This window comes from Monodelphis domestica, chromosome X (genome assembly GCF_027887165.1).
Source record: "Monodelphis domestica isolate mMonDom1 chromosome X, mMonDom1.pri, whole genome shotgun sequence".
Taxonomy (NCBI): domain Eukaryota; kingdom Metazoa; phylum Chordata; class Mammalia; order Didelphimorphia; family Didelphidae; genus Monodelphis; species Monodelphis domestica.
Genome location: NC_077235.1, coordinates 52,679,221 through 52,699,884, shown reverse-complemented (window position 1 = coordinate 52,699,884; position 20,664 = coordinate 52,679,221). Strand labels below are relative to the sequence as shown.

General features: G+C 42.9%; 1 protein-coding gene and 1 non-coding gene across 18 annotated transcripts in view; both read right to left on the bottom strand.

The window, feature by feature from the left end:
- Positions 1–20,664, bottom strand: part of ENOX2 (ecto-NOX disulfide-thiol exchanger 2) — a 391,463-nt gene that overhangs the window by 66,548 nt on the left and 304,251 nt on the right. For all 17 annotated transcript variants that reach the window (XM_007507172.3, XM_007507176.3, XM_056809184.1 and 14 more), the window contains 5 exons: positions 19,722–19,928; positions 18,182–18,415; positions 15,120–15,332; positions 13,930–14,036; positions 4,425–4,539 (listed from right to left, as the gene is read on the bottom strand). In XM_007507172.3, the coding sequence (XP_007507234.1) occupies positions 4,425–4,539; positions 13,930–14,036; positions 15,120–15,332; positions 18,182–18,415; positions 19,722–19,928 (876 nt within the window). The remainder of the gene's footprint in view (positions 1–4,424; positions 4,540–13,929; positions 14,037–15,119; positions 15,333–18,181; positions 18,416–19,721; positions 19,929–20,664) is intronic.
- Positions 11,774–11,834, bottom strand: MIR7370 (microRNA mir-7370). The gene has a single exon (NR_127621.1). It is a non-coding gene; the product is annotated as a microRNA mir-7370 (primary transcript).

The window sequence follows — 20,664 nt, the reverse complement described above, 5'->3', positions numbered from 1 at the left end:
TTTTTTTAATTTAAATTTTAAAAATATTTTTCCATGTTGACATGATTCATTTTCTTTCCCTCCCTGCTCTCGGAGTCAACAAGCAATTCCGCTGGGTTATACAAATGTTGCAATACCTATTTCCATGTTATTCATTTTTGCAAAAGAGCAATCTTTTAAAACCAAAACCCCAAGTCATATGGATCATGTAAGTTCTGAAAATTTATGTGGAAATTTATTATTACATGTAATTGGTAAAATAAAATCTTTTATAATTCATGATTCACTCTCTCAACTTCTCAGCTTCCCAGACCATTCCTGACCATTCTAGACTCCCCACTATATTCAAAGTTAGTACTATATAGTCTGGCCCCTAATTCTTCTTAAATTGTTTCATGTGCATTGGCCTAGCTCTTGAGTTAGACTTTGAGGTGCTGGTGGGCAGAGAAATGTTTATGTCATATGCTTCTTTGTACCCCCACCCCAACTTCATAGCACAGGGCCAGTCACATAGCAAGGGTTCAATAATACTTTCCAATTCTGTAGTACCTTAAGCTTTATTAAAGCCCTTTGTTTCCAATCCCCTGGGAGAAAGGGAGTTTAAGTATTATCCTTTCCATTTTACAGATGGGGAAACTAAGGTCAAGTTAGTCAACTTAAGCATGCCTAACATGCCAAATACTGTGCTAAGCCCTGGGAATACAAAGAAAAACATCCAAACAGTTCTTGCTCTCTAGGAGCTCATGTTCTACTGACATACCCATGGGTTACATGGGTAGGTATGTACCAGAGTTAGGATTCATAGTTTCATAAACATAAGATGAGTCAGTAATAGCTAGACAGAAGCTTGTCTGAAAAAAAAATGGCAGGGATGGGGGGGTATATTTAGGATTTTGAGTCAACAGCCCAAGAAAGCTAATGTAGCTATGTTAGGAGAGTAATGGTGTCCGGGATTAGGGAGGTATATTCTGCTCCGATTACATCACATCCTGAGTAATGGATTCTTTTTTGGGTATTGCATTTCATAAAGGAAGCTAATAATTTGGAGAGCCTCCAGAGGAGGATAACCAGAATAGCAAAGGGCCTTGAGATCACCCGGTATAACTGATTAGAAGAACTAGGCATGTTTCACCTGGAGAAGAGAAGACTCAGTAACTCATGTTGTCTGTAAGTAGTTTGCAAATATCTGAAGGCCCCTGGAGTAGAAGAGGTTCTGGACTTGTTCCACTCAGCCCTGGGAGGCAGAACTAGGAGCATTTGGGTGGGACTTAAGGAGAGGCTTAGCCAGGCTTAGAGCAAATACAAACTTCCTATCATGAATGTCTCGGTGCCTCCACATGTGCTGGATTTGCCCTCACTAGAAGCTGTCTTACAAGATATGGTTGCCCACTGGTTAGAGGGGAATTCTCATTCTAGGCTGGTTTCTAAGGACCCATCTAGTTTAGAGATTTGGGGATGCCATGCCCAAGGCTGGGTTTCTTTCCATCCTACTCCTTTGACTTGCAATAGGTATTTGGGGCTATGTAAAAAGAAGTCATAGAAGGAGCATGGCTTGTGCTTTCATGCCTTCCAGCTCTGAAAGTGTAATTCCATGAAGAGTCTGGTTTGAGCCAGGTAGGCATACAGGTCTGAGAAAAGCAGTTCAGCAAATTACTGCTGAATGAGAACAGTATGCCGGCCTGCACTGTCCATGTAATTTCAATCACTGACAAAACTAGAATGAATTTTGCTCCAATACAATTGGCTCCGATGTGTGTATCCTCTTCAATCATAGAACCACAGGGTATCAGTGTTAGGAAGTGACCGCAGGGACCATCAAGTCTAATCCATACCTAAACATGAATCACTAGGCTGTCTGTGTATAGGACAGCCTTCTCTCTTCCACAGAAAATATACCTCACATCCCATATGGTAGCTAGGGGCCAACCTAGCTTAGACTCCTTGACTTCGGACCTGGGTAGTATGGAAATCAAAGAAGCCCTGGGGTCTTTTTCCTAAAATATAAATGAACACTTCTTTAGAACTGAGTTCTATTATGAAACAGGCACTGACTGGCTCTAAATTTAAGCTCCTTTCTCATAGGAAATTCAGGGTACACAGGATTTCTCCAGTTGCATACCATAGAAGGAAGATAACAAACTTAGATATGATCCAGGGGAAGAAAAACACACAAAAATCCTTAAATTAAAATGAATTGAAGGCTTCTGGGAAAAAAGTTATTTGGTAAGCTCTATTAAATCTATCGTGGATAGCTTTATTTGACAAAGCAGCATCTTGGCACATGGAGCAGGAAAGAAAATAGCTTGGAGATGATCTGTCAGGGAGTTCCCAGTCTCAAAATAAATAAGGCTCTACCTATGCAGGAGCCATTGCAGCTTTCAACTCCACAAAGATAGAGAAGCAAAATGCTGCTCTGTAGCCCAGTAAGTACACTCATGGGTACACTCAGTCTAAGCCCTACAGATATCACTCTCCTCCCTCAGTAACTTCATGCTAACACCATATATGCCCTCTCTACATACTGCAGAAACTGGGGTAGAAAGGAGAGGCCATAAGTCACCATTGCCAAGCACTTCAATGATTCCAATGGTTTCTGTTTATCTTGGCCACACATATTTGTAGTAATTCTTTACTTGCTCAACAAAAGCTAACAATTCAAAGATGTGAAGGGATCTATTAGGCAAAATGTATGGAAACTTGTTGATTGGGACCTGGAATTCCAATCAAAGAAGTAGAGTTTCAGCTTGGTTAGTCTACTTTCTTTCCTTTCTTAGGAACGTAACTGCTAGTTGTTAAGACATGCATAGTTACCAGCATCAAGAGAGATGGTCACACATACCACTTAAGGTGTCCCTGACCAGCATTTTTCACAAAGTCTTTAATAACTAACGTCAGTCCACCTCATGAGGTGGAAGGAGCCCCACTGTACTGGGATATATGGCATGGGGGAAACCAGGATATTGGAAGAATTACAACTGCAGGTGATCCTAGTGGTTATGAGGAGCTGAGTGGCATGGTACTAGGGCTGATTTCCAGTCAAGAAGAGGTGGTAGACACTACTGGGTCTGTATCCCAAAGAGAAAAAAAGTGGGAAAGGTTCTATTTATACAAAAAATATTTACAGCTGAGCTTTCTGTGATGTCAAAAAACTGGAAAAAGAGGGAGTGTCCCTCAATTGGGAAATGGTTGAATAAATTGTGCTATCTGATGGTGATGGAATACTATTGTGCTCAAAGGAATGATGAACAGGATGATTTTGGAAAGAACTGGAAAGACCTACATGAACTGATGCAGAGTGAAATAAGCAGAACCAGGAGAACATTATACATAGCAACTGAAACATTATGGGACAATCAAATGTGATTGACTTTGCTACTGAAAGCAATGCAATGATCCAGGACAACCCTAAGGGACTTATGAGAAAGAACACTATCCAAGAACTGAGGGAGTAGAAATCCAAAAGAAAACATGATTTGCCATTTGTTTACATGAGTATAGGATTCGGGTTTTTGTTTTAAAAGATTATTACAAAAATGAATAATATGGAAATAGGTTTTGAGTGATAATACATGTATAACCCAGTGGAATTGCTTGTCAACTCTTGGAGGGGGGAAAGAAAAAGGGAGGGAGACAACAAGAATCATGTAACCATGGAAAAAAATTTAAAAAATCAAATCAAATCTAAAAAAAATAATTAAAAAAAGAGGCGGTATAAAAAATGTCATCAATACCAAGTTGGACTAGAAAAGGAGTTGTGGGAAGGCCATGTAGTGACCCAGAGGGAGGGAGAGCTCTAACAGATGGTCACTGTGACTGCTGCACTGATATTCTTGATATTATGAAATAACCTGGCAGCTTATGGAGAATTTGGGGAAAGATAAGGTCAAGGATTACACAGAAAGGGTTACATAGATCAACTGAAACATAAATGAGACTGCATCTTGTATTGTTTCAAGTTCCCTGCTCGTCCACTAGATTTTTCCTTTTCCTTTTGCTTTTTTTAAAACCCTTACGTCCTATCTTCAAATAGATACTATTGGTTCTAACCCAGAAGAGCAATAAGGGTAGGGCAATGGGGGCTAAGGGACTTGCCCAGGGTCACACATCTAAAGAAGTGTCTGAGGTCAGATTTGAACCTAGGACTTCCCATCTCTAGGCCTGGACCTCTACCCATTGAATAACCTAACTGCCCTTCAGCTCTTGCTTTCTGAATAGTGTTTGGACACTTCCCCTTTGTGGATATAATCTCTTAATCATGCATTTGGCAACAGAATCTGGAAAATTTAACCCAAGTAAAGACTATGCTTACCAAAAACCTCATGATTCCTAGAAAACAAAGCTATTTCTCAAGTATTCATAACAGGAAATAAGGACAAACAAATACACAGGAACATCATCCAGAAAAATCTATCTCTGCTATAAAGATATGAAAGGAATGGGCTTACCCGAGTCATCATTTTCCTTTGGATCATTGGGGTCTTCTATTTCTTCATCAGACATTTCCATCTCTTCCTCTCTCCGGATTCCCATCAGTTCATCATTATGAATGTTTCGAATTTCCTAGGGTTCAAAAGGCACACTTTTAAGGTTATTAAAGCCTGGAACATGGCAAGCAGGTGCCAGAGAGTTAATGCTAAATACACAGGAGGAGCAGCCTTGATGTGTAATCTGATGGCCAGAGAGATCTGATCAGCAAACAGAACTGGAACCAGGCCCAAGAGGCAAAACAGAAGCCAGCAACAAACTGACTTCAAGTTGCCTGTTAAGGGGTCTCAACTAGGAGTCAGGGTTCCAGGCAAGCCCATAAGCCTCTTCACCTGGCTCCTTCCTTATTCTCCTAGTCACAAGGCTCCCTTTGGCCACAAAGCCCAAAGATTTCTGGGCTGGTGTTGTGCCACTTTAAACCTCTTCAATACCTGGCTTTTGGACAAGTTGTTTCAGGCTTAGAAGTTATAGGGAAAAATAAACTCTTATTTAGGAGTAGCACTAACAGTAGGGAAGCAAAGTGGTGCAGTGGATAGCATTCTGATCCTGAAGTCAGGAAGACTCCTGAGTTCCTATCTGATCTTGGATACATCATAGGAGAGTGTGTGTGTGTGTGTGTGTGTGTGTGTGTGTGTGTGTGTGTGTGTGTGTGTTGCTGGATATGTCACTTCACCCTGTTTGCCTCAGTTTCCTCATTTTCAAAATGGGTTGAAAAAGGAGCTGGCAAACCACTCCAGGATCTCTGCCAAGAAAACCCCAAAAGGGGTCAAAGAGAGTCGGATGTGCCTGAAACAAATGAACATCACTAATAGTCAAGAATAACAAGGAAATTGAAGACTGATCCAGGAGTGCAAATGTGCTACTGGGCAGGTGGTGAAAGGGGTAATGCTTTATTTGAGAAAAATGAACTCTATGAGGAATGCATAGAGAGAGGTATTTGATAGCTCTTATTCCAGCCCACTAAAGAGGAAAATTACTAAGGAAGGGCTTATTATTAGCAACCAGTCTATTTCAAAAGGGTAGATTTTCAGGATCAACTAAGATCTGTTAGTAGCAGGGTGATTACAATGAGGACTGATGGCAGAAAATGGGAGTATTCATCAAGAAAAACATGTGGCTTCTTTGGCTGCATAACTTGTATCCTAGCTTTGGGGCACCATGCCAAAAAGAACTGCTTTAAGTCACAAATATGCCACCATTCTTTTAGGGCATTACAAGTCAACATCTATTTATTGGGGAAAGCAAAGTCAGACTACAGAGAACTGAGACACAGGGCTCCTTAGATGAGTGAAGCATGCTCATCCTTGGGAAGCTATCCTGGGCAGGCAGATGTAGGAAATACTAAGACATGCCCTGTGGGTAGTGAGCATCCACAAAACTAGCCTTTGGCCTCCAGCTGCCTCAGAAGGACTTATCCCTTTTTGAAGCAGGAGAAGTTTGATAAAGGAAGCCTTTTCCATAGAAGTGGACAAATTCAGAAGTGGGCAATTCTTATAAAAAGAAAAAAACTAAAATCTACCAAACTCTGAACCTCAACAAATCACCCTTGGCTAGAACAGCAACTCATTCTTACCTGGGAAATTTCACTTAAGTGCTTTCCAAATGAGCATTATGGGTTGAAGAAATAGGAGTTCAGAGTGCTAAGTGACTGGCTACCCTAGACCTTCATAAAATGGGGCACAGCTCAGGCCCTCTCTCCTCACTAGACCAGCCATTTTAGTGACAAACAGGTGGTGGCTCTCATTCCTTATCTGTCTTCCTTATATACCCAACACCAGGCCAAGACAATGCGCCATCTGTCACAGGCCACCAAAGGCTGCAAGATATCTTGCTAAAAGGAGTGGTTTGGAAATCCACAGAAGCTCATAAATCAAGGCCAAACTGCTTTGTCCAAAAGGGTACAAGTAAGTTCTTCATTCCTTAAAGAGCTTACCCAGAGAATAATGCAGGACCTTAAATCCTCTAAAGGATCACAAGTTCTCTGCAAACTATTTCAAAGAACAGGTCTCAATAGTGGTTTCGGATTTGACCCTAATGTCAGCTGTGACCTAAGTAAAGGTGGGAAGAGTGCTCTTAAGAGTTGACCACAGGAGGACTTCCGAATAAACATGGTGGCAGTCTAGACGCAGGACTCTTCCTCTCCTCAGCACCCACTGATATAGACTACCTCAAAAGACCAAAAAAAACCCAAATTCATAAGAACGAAGGGACTCTACAGTAGGGTGCAGCATTGAAAATACGTGGGATTTGGACATTTCCACACTATAAGGGGGTGAAAAAGCTCCCACCAAAACGCGAGCTGATCTACCCTCCCCCACCCCACCTACTAAGCCAGAGTCAGAGCCAGTGTGCGCCAGAATCAGTGAGTGAACAAGGGGCACCTCTAGAGTGAGTGAGGGGCACCTCCAGGTTCTTGGGATCTGACTAAGACCCTCAAAGACCTACCCCTGAGAGCAGCTAGACCTGAAACTCCAGCAGACTGAAAAGTGCTCGAGGGAAGATAGCACGGAGAAGAGCAACAAACAGCAGAAGCTGTTGAGATTTGAGAGCTTGCCTCAGGCAAAATCCTTGCTCCCTAACTCCATACACAGAGAGCCTGCCCATCTCACTCAGATTTCTGACTAAAAAGGGAAGGAAAATCCTCTATAGTGATGGCAAATAGTGCCCAGGAACAACAACCTCTCTCCAAGAAAACCAAGAAGAAGGGGTTGACCTTGGAAAATTTTTAAAGAGGAAAAACCCAGGCTACAGAGGAAATAGAAGAGGAAATTCAAATAAATGCACCAAAACCTTCCAAAAAAGTGGAAATTGTCCACAAGCTCTTGAAGAATTTAAATTGGAGCTTATCAAAAAGATGGAAGGCAAGAAAAGTGGGAAATAGTTCAAAGAGAAAATAACAGTTTAAAGGACAAGAACTCCCAATTGGAGAAACAGTTGGAAGCCACAAAAAGCAGGATAGACCAAACTGAAAAGGAAAACTAGTCTTTAAAATCCAGAATTAGGCAATTTGAAAACAATGATCTTGCAAAACAGCAAGAATTAACAAAGCAAATTCAAAAGGCTGACAAAATAGAAGAAAACATAAAATATATCACTGAGAAGATAACAGATCAGGAAAACAGAGGAAGGAGAGACAATTTCAGAATTGTTGGTCTACCTGAAAAGCCAGAAATAAACAGAAATCTTGACATCATACTACAAGAAATCATTCAAGAAAACTGCCTTGATGTTCTTGAACAAGGGGGAAAAATAGACAGTGAAAGTTCATAGAACATCCTCTACACTAAATCTTCAAAATTCAACTCCCAGGAATGTAATTGCCAAATTCAAGAGCTTTCAAGCTAAGGAGAAAATTCTACAAGAAGCCAAAAAGAGACAATTCAGATACCAAGGAGCACCAATCAGGATCACACAAGACCTGGCAGCTTCCACTCTAAAGGACCGCAAGGCTTGGAATATGATATTCAGAAAGGCAAGAGAATTATGTCTTCAACCAAGGATCACCTATCCATCAAAACTAAACTGACTATATATTCCCAGGGGAAAGTATGGGCATTCAATAAAATAGAAGATTTCCACATATTTGTAAAGAAAAGGCCAGAACTAAGTGAAAAATTTGATATCCAAACACAAAGCTCAAGAGAAACATAAAAAGGTAAATATGAAAGGGAGGGAAAGGGGAAAATGTTTTTATTCAAACTTTCTTCTTTAAGGGCTACAATAAGATAAAATTATTTATATTAATATATGGAAAAATGTTATTTGTAACTCTCAAAAATTATATTCACTATTATAGTAATTAGAAGAATCATTCACAGGAAGAGATTGGGGTAATAAGTGCTATAAGATGATATGCAAAAAAAGGAAAAGGGAAACATATCAAGGGAGGGGATTAGGGGGATTGATTAAAAGCAAACCACAAATGAGTTATGGAGTTATGGAGAAGGTGAAGGATTTGCCCAAGATCACATAGCTTTACTTGGATAACTAGTATACCAAAGCTAGATTTCCAGATTCTACGTCCACAATCTTTCTTCTATCACCGGCATGCATAGTCTCACAAGCAGTATACTTCTCTACTTGGATGTAATAGTGATCTTATAGAATCAGGAACTCACTCCCATGGTGCACAGGCACCACTCATCCACGTACTTTCATCCCATGCAACTCTTGCCCATGTCCTCCTCTACGTCTTCCACAGTAGATCCATCTAACCTTCTTCCTGATGGGGTGGGGTCATACATTCAGAACTAGAAGGCATCTTACAGGCTACCAAATTCAGGTCCCTTGACTTTGGTGATGAGGAAACTAAGGCCCAGGGAGTTTAAGTTGTTCCATGGGATGCCAGAGATAAAGGATTCAATGTCAAGTTGTTGGCCTCATATTCAAAGCCTTTCTGGTATGGAAATAGCTCATGCTCCCAACATACTCCTTTAAGAACTTAGAGTCTTCTTCCTGGCTTTATGATACACTAGAGGATGACACGTTGGACAAGAGCTATCCAGGATAGGCTATGGTGTTGAACTACTATGGAAAACAACAGCATGGGTGAGATCAAACATCAGTTGGACAGAAGGAAGGAGAAAGGGAGGGAGGACCTATTTGCCACAGTCCTTGCCCTCAAAAAGCTTACATTCTCATAGGAGGTGTTAAAAGAGGGGAAAAAAGGAGAAAGGCAGTACGTGCTTAATTTAAAGCAGTTGGCTCTCTGTGACACATGGCTTTGGATGTTGCCTCGGTTTGAATGTCAAATTCAATAACAATATCACTTTGATTTGAAGCCTGAAAGCCTTTGATATGGAATGGAATCGAATTATGAGGCGAAGGAAATTCCCCCCTTTGTAGTTTCTAATTTCTGTCACCTTTCAAATGATCACAAGATCTAGAAATAGAAGATGAACACTCTCCTTTGACAGAAAGGGAAACTGAGGTCCAGGTAGAGTCAGATTTGAACCTTTATATCACTTGATGTTTCTGATTAGTCCTAAGACAGGCAAATTGGATTAGTTCCAAATAATTAGACTGACTATGGCTGTACCAAAATATACATAGATCTGAATTTATCTTGCTGGTGTTTTATGACAGGAAGGAACAAGGTTACCAGAAATTCTAAGCTGCTAACCTTTCATTAAATGTGTAACACAATTCCATTTACTGAGACTTTTCACATTTACAGGAAACTTGGCAGTGCAACAAGGGGGGGGTTAGGGAGGGGAAGGGGTAGGGGCCAGGGAAAGACTTTCTAATCTTCTACGGAAATTGAAGCCTGGAGATGTCATTATTAGGACAAGGCAAACCACAAACTCTGGTTATAAATCACTGTCTGTTATGCCCTGTGCTAAAGCCCAGTGGGCTATGGAGCATGTTGATACAAATTGGGTTAGTAGGTTTCCCAATGGCGGGAAGCCAAGAGGTGACACAAATGCAAAGGTTTCCGACAACTGGGCTCTAGGAACAACTTTAATGTCTAGCTAGAAAGAATTATCTGAAGTTTGGAAATGTCAGCCAGCTTAGAAATTTGGAGTTTTTTTTTTAAAGAAACTGGGCTATTTCTATTTTAATTCCACTCAGCATGTGCTTATCAATTGCCCATTGTAAGTGAGGCTCTGTGCAGGGTGCTGAACATACAGAGGCAAAACTGAAATTGTTACTTTCCTCTAGAAGCTTACATTCTATTAGGGAGAAATCATATGTGCCCAAGTAGGGGCAGAAAATGTCACTGACAGCTGGGGAGAAATGGGCAAGGCTTCCTATTAGAGGGGGCAGCTGAGGGGAGCCTTCGGAGGATTGGAAGAAGGCAGTGTACTCCCAGCTGGGAAGTCGTGTGAAGCAAGTCTGGAAAGATAGGTTGGAGCCAGACTATGAAAGATTTTTTTGTATTGTACTTAAAAACAAATCCTTGATCTTTTGTTTTCCCATCACCTATACTTCTCATTATACTCCTCCTCACCCCAGAGAGCCATCCTTCATAACAAAAAAAGAGCAAAATCAGTTTTGCTCAAGTAATCAATACACCGCAAAACTTGTGACATATATGCAACATTCCCTACCCATAGTCCTTTGCCTATGCAAAGAAGGACAGGGCAGAGTATCTTATGTAGAGCTTTAAATGATAAAGACTCCATTTTATCCTAGAGGAAATGGGGTTACTGAAACTTTTGGAAGGATGCTGAGAATTATCAGCTTCTGTTCTCTGGGACTAACAGACTGTTGGTTTGTTGGCTTCAAGCCACAGGGCAAGACTAAACAAAGAATCGGAGAGTCTCAGAATTGTTAGGGGCCTTGGGGTGATCTTGACCAGTCTCCATTCAAATCACGAAACACCCCAGCAGATGAGGCTTATCTTCACTTAAATGCTTCCACTGCTGGGGACCTTACTATCTTAAGGCACTTTTGGAGGACTCTTGTGGCAGGCACTGACTACTTAGTGGCTGCTGTTCCTGTTTTTATCTCGAGGAGAATTTAGCACCTTATTTATTTTAATAACAAATTTCCACATAATTTCCCCAAAATTATATGATTCATGTTGTCCCCTCTCCCTTTATCCCTCCCACCTCCTGGAGTTGACAAGCAATTCAATCGGGGTTATACATGTATTAACACACAAAACATATTTCCATATTATTCATTTTACAAGTAAATAATCTTATAAAACCCAAACCCCAAATCATATACCAAAATAAACAAGTGATAAACATATGTTTTTATCTGCATACCTACTCCAACAGTTCCTTCTCAGGAGGTAGACAGCATTCTTTTTCATAAAGCTCTCAGTATTGTCCTGGATCATTCACTGTATTGCTGTTAGTAGCAAAGCTACCACATTTGATCGTTCCATAATGTTGCAGTTACTGTGCACAATGTGCCTCTGGTTCTGCTCATTTCACTCTGCATCAGTTCAAGAAGGTCCTTCCAGTTGAGGAGAACTTAGCTTCTAGGCTCATTTTGGGTGGAAGAATCTCAAGGCCATTTGCTTATGTGGCTGGTTTTCAGGAACAGCAGGCTTTGGATGTCAGCTTCCTCTCCCCTAAGCTCTCTCTAACTGAATCTTTTCAGAGAATTTCATACATATACTACAGAGAACTGGTCAGAGGGTCAAAGGCTCTAGGTGTGGATTTGGGTTCTGCTACTTAGGACTTCTATGGCCTTGGGCAAGTCCCTTTTCTTCTTTGGGTCTCAGTTTTCTCTCCTGTAGAATGAGGGGCTGGGAATAGATGTTCTCTAGGTCCTAATCACCAAAACCTTCTAATGCAACTGCCCCTCAGCAGGCTGATTCTCTTCTTTGTCAGGATGCCATCACATGCAAAGTAAAAACCCCAGTCAGGAAGTAGGTATGGCAGACAGTATGCTCTCCTTCCTACCTGGGGTCATTTCTTCACATGTCTTTAGTGTCTGTCTATTATTCTCTTCAGCACACAGCATTGTGGCTAGGATGTTCTTCATGTCAGTGGCTCCCAGGGAGGCAGTGGCTCCTTTGATCCTCCATTCCTCACTCCAAGTTAAGCCTTTTGCTCTGAGCTGGGGATCCGTAGGGGCAGAATGACATAGTCCTTGCTCTTGGGGACCTTACAATCTAATGTGAGCTGGCTGTACATCTGAAAATTGTTTGCTGCCCTTTTGAAAGATGTGCTGGGCTGCTCTGGTGAGTGCTTGGGTATATGGAACACTGAACTGTTACACTCCAGAGCTGCCTCCTCAATGAGATCCAGAAGCACGCAAGAAGTTAGCCTAACAGTCTACACAGGACAAAACAAGTGGATCAAGGACGTCCATTGTCCAGACTGGGGTATGTAGTATAATAGCTACTCCACTGAGGAAGTCATCAGCCTATCCAGCTAAAGCACGTATCAGAGATGGACAATGAACTGGCCTTGGAATTGAATAAGAGGAGGATGGCAAGCTGTATTTTTACAGGGCTGGGGGGACAGACCAAGCAGCACTTTTCAGGATTACAAGCTGTTTCTTGATATAAATGACTAGCTTTTTAAAAACATTACAACTGTTCTGAGTAAGAGATTGTACAGACTAGCAGAGAGGGTAGGAGTGTGGCTGTTGTGGAGTAGAAAGAATGAGGTTTTGATTCTCAGAAGCCCTGGATTCAAGTGTTGGCTCTGCTTTTCCCAACAGTTTGACCCTGGGCAAGTCCTTGTCTTTCTATTTCCTCATCTGCCCACCTCCCTCCCAAGCTGCGGCAATGTGTTAAGACCTATAAACATACTTGGGAAAGAATAAGCCCTCAGCACCCATTTCAGTAAGATTAATTGAAGTCAATCTGTTTTCTTAGCAGTGTTCTTGGGGAAAACAAATCTTCCCTTTCCGCTTTTTGGCTCTGCTTGCAATCATGTCCATCTGTCTGTCCATCCCTGTCATATCCCCAAGGTTATATATTCTGGACATCATACTCAGAACAGACATGGGCTGTCTTTGATATAAAAGCAGAGTCTCAGCCAAAGGGCTCAGTCGGCTCGCTGTCCAGCGATAACTAAGCTGTGTTTGCACGTGGCAGTCAGAATCCTTGGATAAGGACATCATTAGACCTCCCCATTTCTCTGCATTCAAAAATGGGCAAAACATTCTCTCAACGACAGCCCTGTGGGGTCAGTATTAAAAGAAGCACCCCTATCTTACGCTGGAGAAATCCTGGAATTCCAGAGTTGGAAAGGGCCACATACTTGAATCTCCACCATTCCTTGGCTTTTGCCTGTGGCCTTGCAGTGAGGGAGGAGAAGGGGCAGTCCACTGTATTTTGGGACAGTTCCAGTATTAAGAAATGATTTTCTCCCCCTTAATTCAAGCTGAAATGGGCCTCTTTGGAATGTCTCCCCAACTACTTGTGTGGTTCTGTTCTTTGGGGGGCTAAATAGAAGAATTAGAATTCCCCTTCCATACCTGCCCTTCTTATACATGGAGAAGGTGGAGTCTTCTCTTCTCCAGGCTAAACATTCTCCAGTTGCTTCAACATTTCCTCATATTGTGTGTTCTTGAGGCCATTCATCATCCCGGTTGCCCTCCTATCAATGCCTTTTCTAAATTAAAATGACTTGCCCAAAGCCACATAGCTTTGTCAGCAACAGAGCCAGGATTTAGGCCCAGATTTCCTCACTCTAAATCAAGTGCTCTTTCTACTACATCATATCAATACATAGACCCAATCTAATTAAGGCCAGACTATTCATTATCACTGCACACAAGCCTCTCTGGCTTAGAGAAGGGGAGACTTAGCAGGATCTGGCCCTGTTTGCCCCACCAAGCTTTCTGTTCAGTGGAACAAGATCCGAGAAAAAAAAAGTGCATTTCTGATCATCATCATAGTTGGGAGGACTGAACAGAAACACATGTTCTGGGGATGGCATCTGACTGGGGCGGCTACTTCATTCCCAGCTGATGGGGATTTCCAATCAATAAACTGGGAAGTAGAGAGAGCATCCCTGACGTGGGGGCCAAATAGAATCCAAAGTTACCCACCTCAGCTTGTTTGCACCACACACTGATGTTCTTGCGCTGGGCTTTGGTGAAATGGTCCCAGGCCTTCTGTTTGGAGGCAGAATGGTAAACAGCAACTATCTGCTCGACTGTTGAGGGAGTCCAACAGTTGCATGGAGCCAGAGGTCATCCAGAGAGGAGGAAAAGAGGGAGAGAATGGAATCAGGCAAGTGTGGTTGGGCTGGGCTGCAGCCAGGCTCAGCAGAAGGGGTTGGGAGGGCTACTCCATCAACAGCCAATGGGAGGAAAGGGCTGATGAGAGAGTGGAATACATGCTGACAAGGGAGTGGGGTGGCTTTGGTGAAACCCTTCATATCAGTGGGCCTCACTTTCCTCATTTGCAAAATGGGGAGAGTAGCATTCAAAATGCTGCTCACAGGGATATTGTGAGGAAACAATGTGGAAAGCCTGAAAGCTATTGAGGAAAGGGAAGCTGTTGGTAGGATTCATGGCAGCTTCAGGGGGAAGGATGGAGGGTGGGAATGCATGGCAGATGAGATAGCTGGGAAGTACTGTCTGAGCAGGGTTCATTGGCTTTGGAGTTTAAACAGGCCTTAAAGGTGATAGCTCAACCTCAGGAAGACAGAAGCTCCTCTAGGGCAGGGCCAGTGTCACTTGTCATTTTTCTATCTTTAGGGCCAAGCCCAGTGCTAAGCAAATACCTTCAGGGGAAGAAGTTAAGGATCAGATGCCAGAAGGGACTTGCTCAAAGGGACAAAACAGGTAAGTGGCAAAACCAGGTTTAGAACCCAGGGCTTTTGGGGAAGTTATTTTATTAGCTTTTTTCTCTCATCTAAAATAGAAGGGTTTATAGTATTATAGTGGGCTAGGAGGGGAGAGGAATGAGGAAGGCAGGGGAGGAGAGATCGGTGGGGGAGGGGAGAGAGAGAAGAGATAGAAAGAGAAAGGAGAGAGAAAGAGGAAGAGAGAGAAGGGGAGTAGAAATATGGAGAGAAGCGAGGGGAGAAAAGACAGAAAGAAAAAGGAATAGGGAGAGATGGAGAGAAAGGAAAAAGGAGAGGGACAGAAAGGAGGAGAGACAAAAGAGAGAGGAAACAGGGAGGCACAGAGAGGAGGAGAAAAGAAAAGAGAGAGAGAGGAAAAGAAAGACGAGACAATGAAACAGAAAGAGACAGAGGAAGGAGAGAGAAAATAATGAGAGCACAACTCACACTGGACAAGGATTCCTGCTAGGGCCTGCTTGAACTTCTCTTTGGCCTCCTCCATGCCCTTCTCATGAGCTGCCTTCTCGTTGACTAGGCGGCGGATGTGGCTGTTGGCTGACTGGATCATGGAGTAGAAGTTGTTGGCGCTTCTGCGGTTGACCTCACCACGCTCTATCCAGGTGAGCAGGGTCTGCACTGCTTCAGAGAATTTGGAATCATCTGAGGAAAAGAAAGAATCCTTCAAGTCATCACAACTGCTCAGGGCCCAAACTGGCTCCTCCATAGGTTAGTTACCAGGGATCTTGTCACTCTTATAATCCTGCATATCAATAGGACCAGCATAGATGACTTTCTGCTTGTGGATGTTTCCCTACCCCCAACTGTAGATCATAGGTCTGGGCAGGTCTGGGGAGATGGTTCTGATGAGTTGCCATGGCTGAGCAAATGGTCCCTCAGCTGGTGGCCAGGCCATCATTCTGGTGAGGAACTTTTCAGTCCCCACCTATTGATTGAGCTCCAGGCCTTGTGCTTGGTGCTTAGTGTGCAGAGATTGACATTCCAGAAATCATTCAAATTGGAAAATGTTAAAACTTACCCTGATTTCATAGAACTGTAGGGTGGATCTGGCTCTTAATAAACAGAGGTCTACAGTAGAGATTCTTTTTCATATTGAAAATTTGGAACCCCATATGTTCAAAACAAATGCCAAAAGTAGTTTTCACATATAATTGGCAAAAAACAAAATGGTATTGGAGAATTTTAAAAAGATCTCTGATTCTCTATTTATACTCGAAGGCTTAGAAGAGTGCTTTAAAGTTCCCAAATTTTTTTTCCACCAAGCACCTTGAGAGGTAGGTAGCTCAAGGATGACTGTGCTTATTTTGGAGAAGGAAAGGGGAGCCCAGAGAAGTCAAAAGGATTGATCAAGGGCTTGCACTCCTTCTAGTAATGCTGAGGAGGTTGTCTCCTTGTATACTGTAGGCAAGGTAGCCTGGTCCCTACTGGAGTCTCTATAGGCACCATGCTCTGGAGAAAAGGTTTATTCATTCTTAGTGACCCCTCGGAACCCTATTTCTAGCTCATGTGAGGGATTGGAGAAGGCCTGATGGTCTCATTTACAGAGGGGGTAGGGAAGTATGAAAGCAGCTACTCCTCATATCTGAGGGAAACACTTGATATGGGGCAATGGAGGATCTGAGCAGCAAAAGAAGAGAAAGGACCAATTCACAGGATCTTGAGTCAGAAGGGGCCTTAGAGATCATCAGACTCAAAATCTTCATTCTAAAGAGGAAAACACTAAGGTTGAGAGAATGAAAGAAACCTGAGCTCACTCACACAGGTAATAAATGGGTTGATCTTTCTAAAACACCACTGTTGCCCCTCTAGTTAAAAGCTATAATCTATCAGAGATGAACCCGGCCATATATCTCCAGCATGGAGAGGGGTCTTTCCCACGGTCAAGGACAACTTACTCATTTATGAAAGAAAAGCATTCAAGAAAAATTCACTTGGTGCCAGCTGTGTGCAGGGCACAGTGGGCTCGGTGTTAGAGGAGAAACAGAGTTTAGATGAAACAGAGTCCCTGCCCTATGGAGCTTATGGTCTAGTAGGGAGATAGGATGCACACATAGATTTTTGTTGTTCAGTCGTTTTCAGTCAAGTCCAACTCTTCATGACCCCATTTGGGGTTTCCTTGGCAAAGATATTGGAGTGGTTTATCATTTTATTCTCCAGCTAATTTTACAGATGAAGAAACTGAGGTCAATGGGGTTAAGTGACTTTTCCAGAGTCAGACAGCTAGGAAGTGCCTGAGGCTGGATTTGAACTCAGGAGTAGTCACTCTGACTCTGGGTGGGCACTCTATCCACTAGGTACCCTACATACACAGATAGCTATAGTTCTAATAGTACATGATAAATGGGCAGTTAAATGACATAAGGCAGAGCTGGGCCTAGAGTCAGATCTGGCCTCAGATACCAGTTGTATGAGCTTGGGAAAGTCACTTACTTCTGTCTGCCTCAGATTTCTGATCTATAAAATAGAGATAATCATAGCACTTGCCTCTTAGAGTTGTAAGGGTCAAATGAAAATATTAATACAATGCCTCACATAGTGTCTGGCTCATAGTATGGGCTATGCAAATGTTAGCTGTAAGTGCATTAGTGAGGGCATGAATAAATTGCTACCTAAGCTAAGTCAATTCTACGCTATACACTTGGAAAGGCCCTTCAATATCATCTAGTCCAGCCCCATCATTTTGTAGATGTTGAAACTGGGGATCAAAGTGGGTAGGTGATTTGTCCAAGGTCACACAACTAGTCAGTGTCAGGATGGAGATGGTACATCATTCTCAATAATGGAAAGGATCAGAGAGGGCTTTCAAAGTTGGGTTTTAAGGGCCAGGGACTAGACCTTGGATGTCGTTGGCATAGGAAACTCCCAGATCTTGAGGAAAAACCCTTTTACCAAGTCAGGGAAGCACCTTTTCCCATTATTCCTCATCTTAGAGATCTGTCTAGAACACTGAGGAGTTAAGTGACTTGCTTAGAATCATACAGGCAGGTGGTGTTGGAGGCAGGACTTTAACCCAGTGTCTTCTGGCTTCAAAGCTAACTTTCTACCCATTATACCAGGGTAAGCTTACTGTAAAATAAGGGGAGGAGAAGACTTTAAAAGGCAAAGGGAGGAAAGGAAGACATTCTCGAAATCAGGGAAGAGCAACAAGAGGAGGGCCCATAGTATCTTTTAAGAACAACCAGCCATCACCATCATTAACAACAAAGAGTTAGTTATGCAGTGTGACTGGAGAACACAGGATGGGGCAAACTAAAATGAGACCGAAATGGAAAGGTGCCAGTGTGTGGAGGGCCTTTAATACCAAGCAGAAGAGCCTGAACTTAATTCAGTAAAAAATAGGGAACCACTGCAAATGTGTGAGCCACGGCATGAGCGGGTCTACTCAGAACACAAATTACTTTGATGGGAACAAGCAAATGATATGGGGTATTTTGAAAAGGTCAAGTTCTTTACTAAAAAAGGAGATGCCCAAGCTTAAGAAGAGCCTTTACCTTTCAGTTTCTCAGCCACAATGCTGCACTCATGGTCTGAATAATGAACAACTGGAGGGGGAGATGGAGGCCGGAAGCGCTCTTCTTCCATCCGGCGGCGGTGGCGCTCTTCCCGGGCCAGCATGCGTTGTTTACATTCCCATTCATACAAGTCATCTCGGGCCTGGGCAAAATCCACATGGAGGCGGCCAGTGTCCTTCTTGTCAGTGCTTGAGCCCAAGCGGATGCGGTACCCTAATGGCCGGAGCCAGGACAGAGAGAAGAGCAGGGAAGAGCAGTTCAGGACAGAAGTGGGAGCCATCTCTGAGGATTTGCAGAATTTGGGGAGCTAGTGCAAGCACAAACACAAAAAGGAACTCCAGGGCTTTGCCATTTCTTTTTCTAAAGTACTTTTGGAGGCAGGGAGTATGAACAGCATCACCCTCACTATAAAGATGAGACATTGAGCCTCATGACCAATTGGCAGTAGAGCCAGAATTCCAACCCAGGACTCCTAATTAAAGTGCTGCTGCCTTTTGCTTACTACAGGAATCTTGAGGTTCCTTCCAGCTCTAAAGTAAAGCCAACAGGATGGTAGGGCCATTGGATTTTAAAAGGCCTCTTAGCTCTTTGGAAGAAGGCTGCGATAGTCACAGAAGCTCCAAGAGGGAAGGGCCCACACGGCCAGCAAGTCCACTTATACTGGAACAGATCTCCTTTTAACAACACCCCAATGAGTGGGGCATCTGATTTGTGCTTGGGGTCAGCCAGTGAGGGCCAGCTCCCAATTCCCCCTGGGCATAGTTTTCTTTGTGAGGAAGTGGGAGGTGGTGGTGGTGGTGACATAAAGCCACTGAATGCAGGATGTGTGTCCAAAGCTAGGGAAATGGCTGTCCCTCTGGTCTTTGGCCATGGAGCAATGCATTCAATCATGAGTTACCCCTTTCAGGAAAGGTCTCAACAATTTAAACAGCACACAAATGGGGATGTTTGGCCTCCCTGAGGAGCTTTCTTAGCCTAACAGCAGCACTGATTTTGCTCACATTTTGCAGCTTACTAAGTGCTTTCCTTAACACAAATGCATGTGGTTGGTAGTATAAGTATTATTGAGCCCATTTGGTTTAGGAGGAAACTGAGGCCTCAAGAAGAATCAGAGCATCCTGAAGCTGTAAAGGACCTCAGAGGCGTGGATCTAGCCCAACTTCTTAATTGTACAAGAAAGGAAACTGAGGCCCAGGGAGTGGAAGGGACTTGCCCAAAGTCACACAGCTAGCAAGTGGCAAAGCTGTGACTTGAACCTGGGTTTTCCTGACTCGAAATCTAGTGTCTTTTCTATTTTATCATGCTGCCTTTAATGTTAATCACCCAGATGTTCCCAAGGATTAGTGAGTGGTGGCAGATCGAGTATAAGTGAGCAGAGGGCAAGGGGCTGACTGACAATGCCAAAAAGCTGCAAAGAATCCCTGGAAGAGATGTGGAAAAAGTTCACCCAAACCATTCCTGCAGCAGACATATTTTTCCCCCTGTGCTGGCTCTGGCATCAGTGCCCATGATCATTTACCAGAGAGATAGAGGGCTTTGTCCACCATGAATTCTTCAGCAAAGCGAATGTGACAGAAATTCTTCTTGCTTTTACGGATAGCAATGATATCCCCACATTGTTCAAACACTTCCACGATAATCTGCTCTGTTCCGTTCTCTGGCAAACCTCCTACAAAGACTGTTTTGCATCCTGGGGGTCTTTCCCGGGTTGCGGGTGGTGGAAGATCTAAAAAGAAAGGAATAAAAATGGTTGCTCAGGCCAAGTCCCCACCAGGGAGCAAGGAGCTCCCCAAGAATGGACCCACAGCATGGACTTGCAGAATCTCTGAATGAAAAGGAACCTCCAAGAGAGTCTGGCCCTTTATATCTTCCTTTTTCCACCTGTAAAACAAGAGTATGAGACTAGATAATCTCTAAGAGTCCTTCAATTACAACTCTCTGATCCTATAGCCATCAAAAATCTGGAGAGTATGGATTAGGAGACAAATTCAAGTCTTTTTCTGCTACTTAATACCTGTATGAACTTTGGCAAGTCATTTCTCTCCTCAAGAATATGTCCCTTCTAGCTCTAAATGATTTTCAAAAATTCTTGATGTTATGTAATCTGTATTGTTTTCCAAGCCAACCAAAGCACAAAAATATCCTTGTTTTCTTCCCATGATCCTGTCCCCAAAGCCTTCACTTGATCCTATCAACAACCTTGGGAAGCAAGAGCTGTTATTGGCCCTATTTTACAGATGAGTAAACTGAGGCAAACAGGGGTTAGGTGACTTCTCTGGGGCAGAGCTAGTAAGCCTCTGAGGCTGGATTTGAACTCGAAGCTTCCAGACTCTTAAGTCAGTGTCCTATCCACTGAGCCACCAACTGCCATACTGGTGGCCTGGTGACAATAACAACAGTTAGCATTTCTCTAAGCTTTCATTTATTGTCTTTTGAACCTCGCAACACACCTGCTTATATTC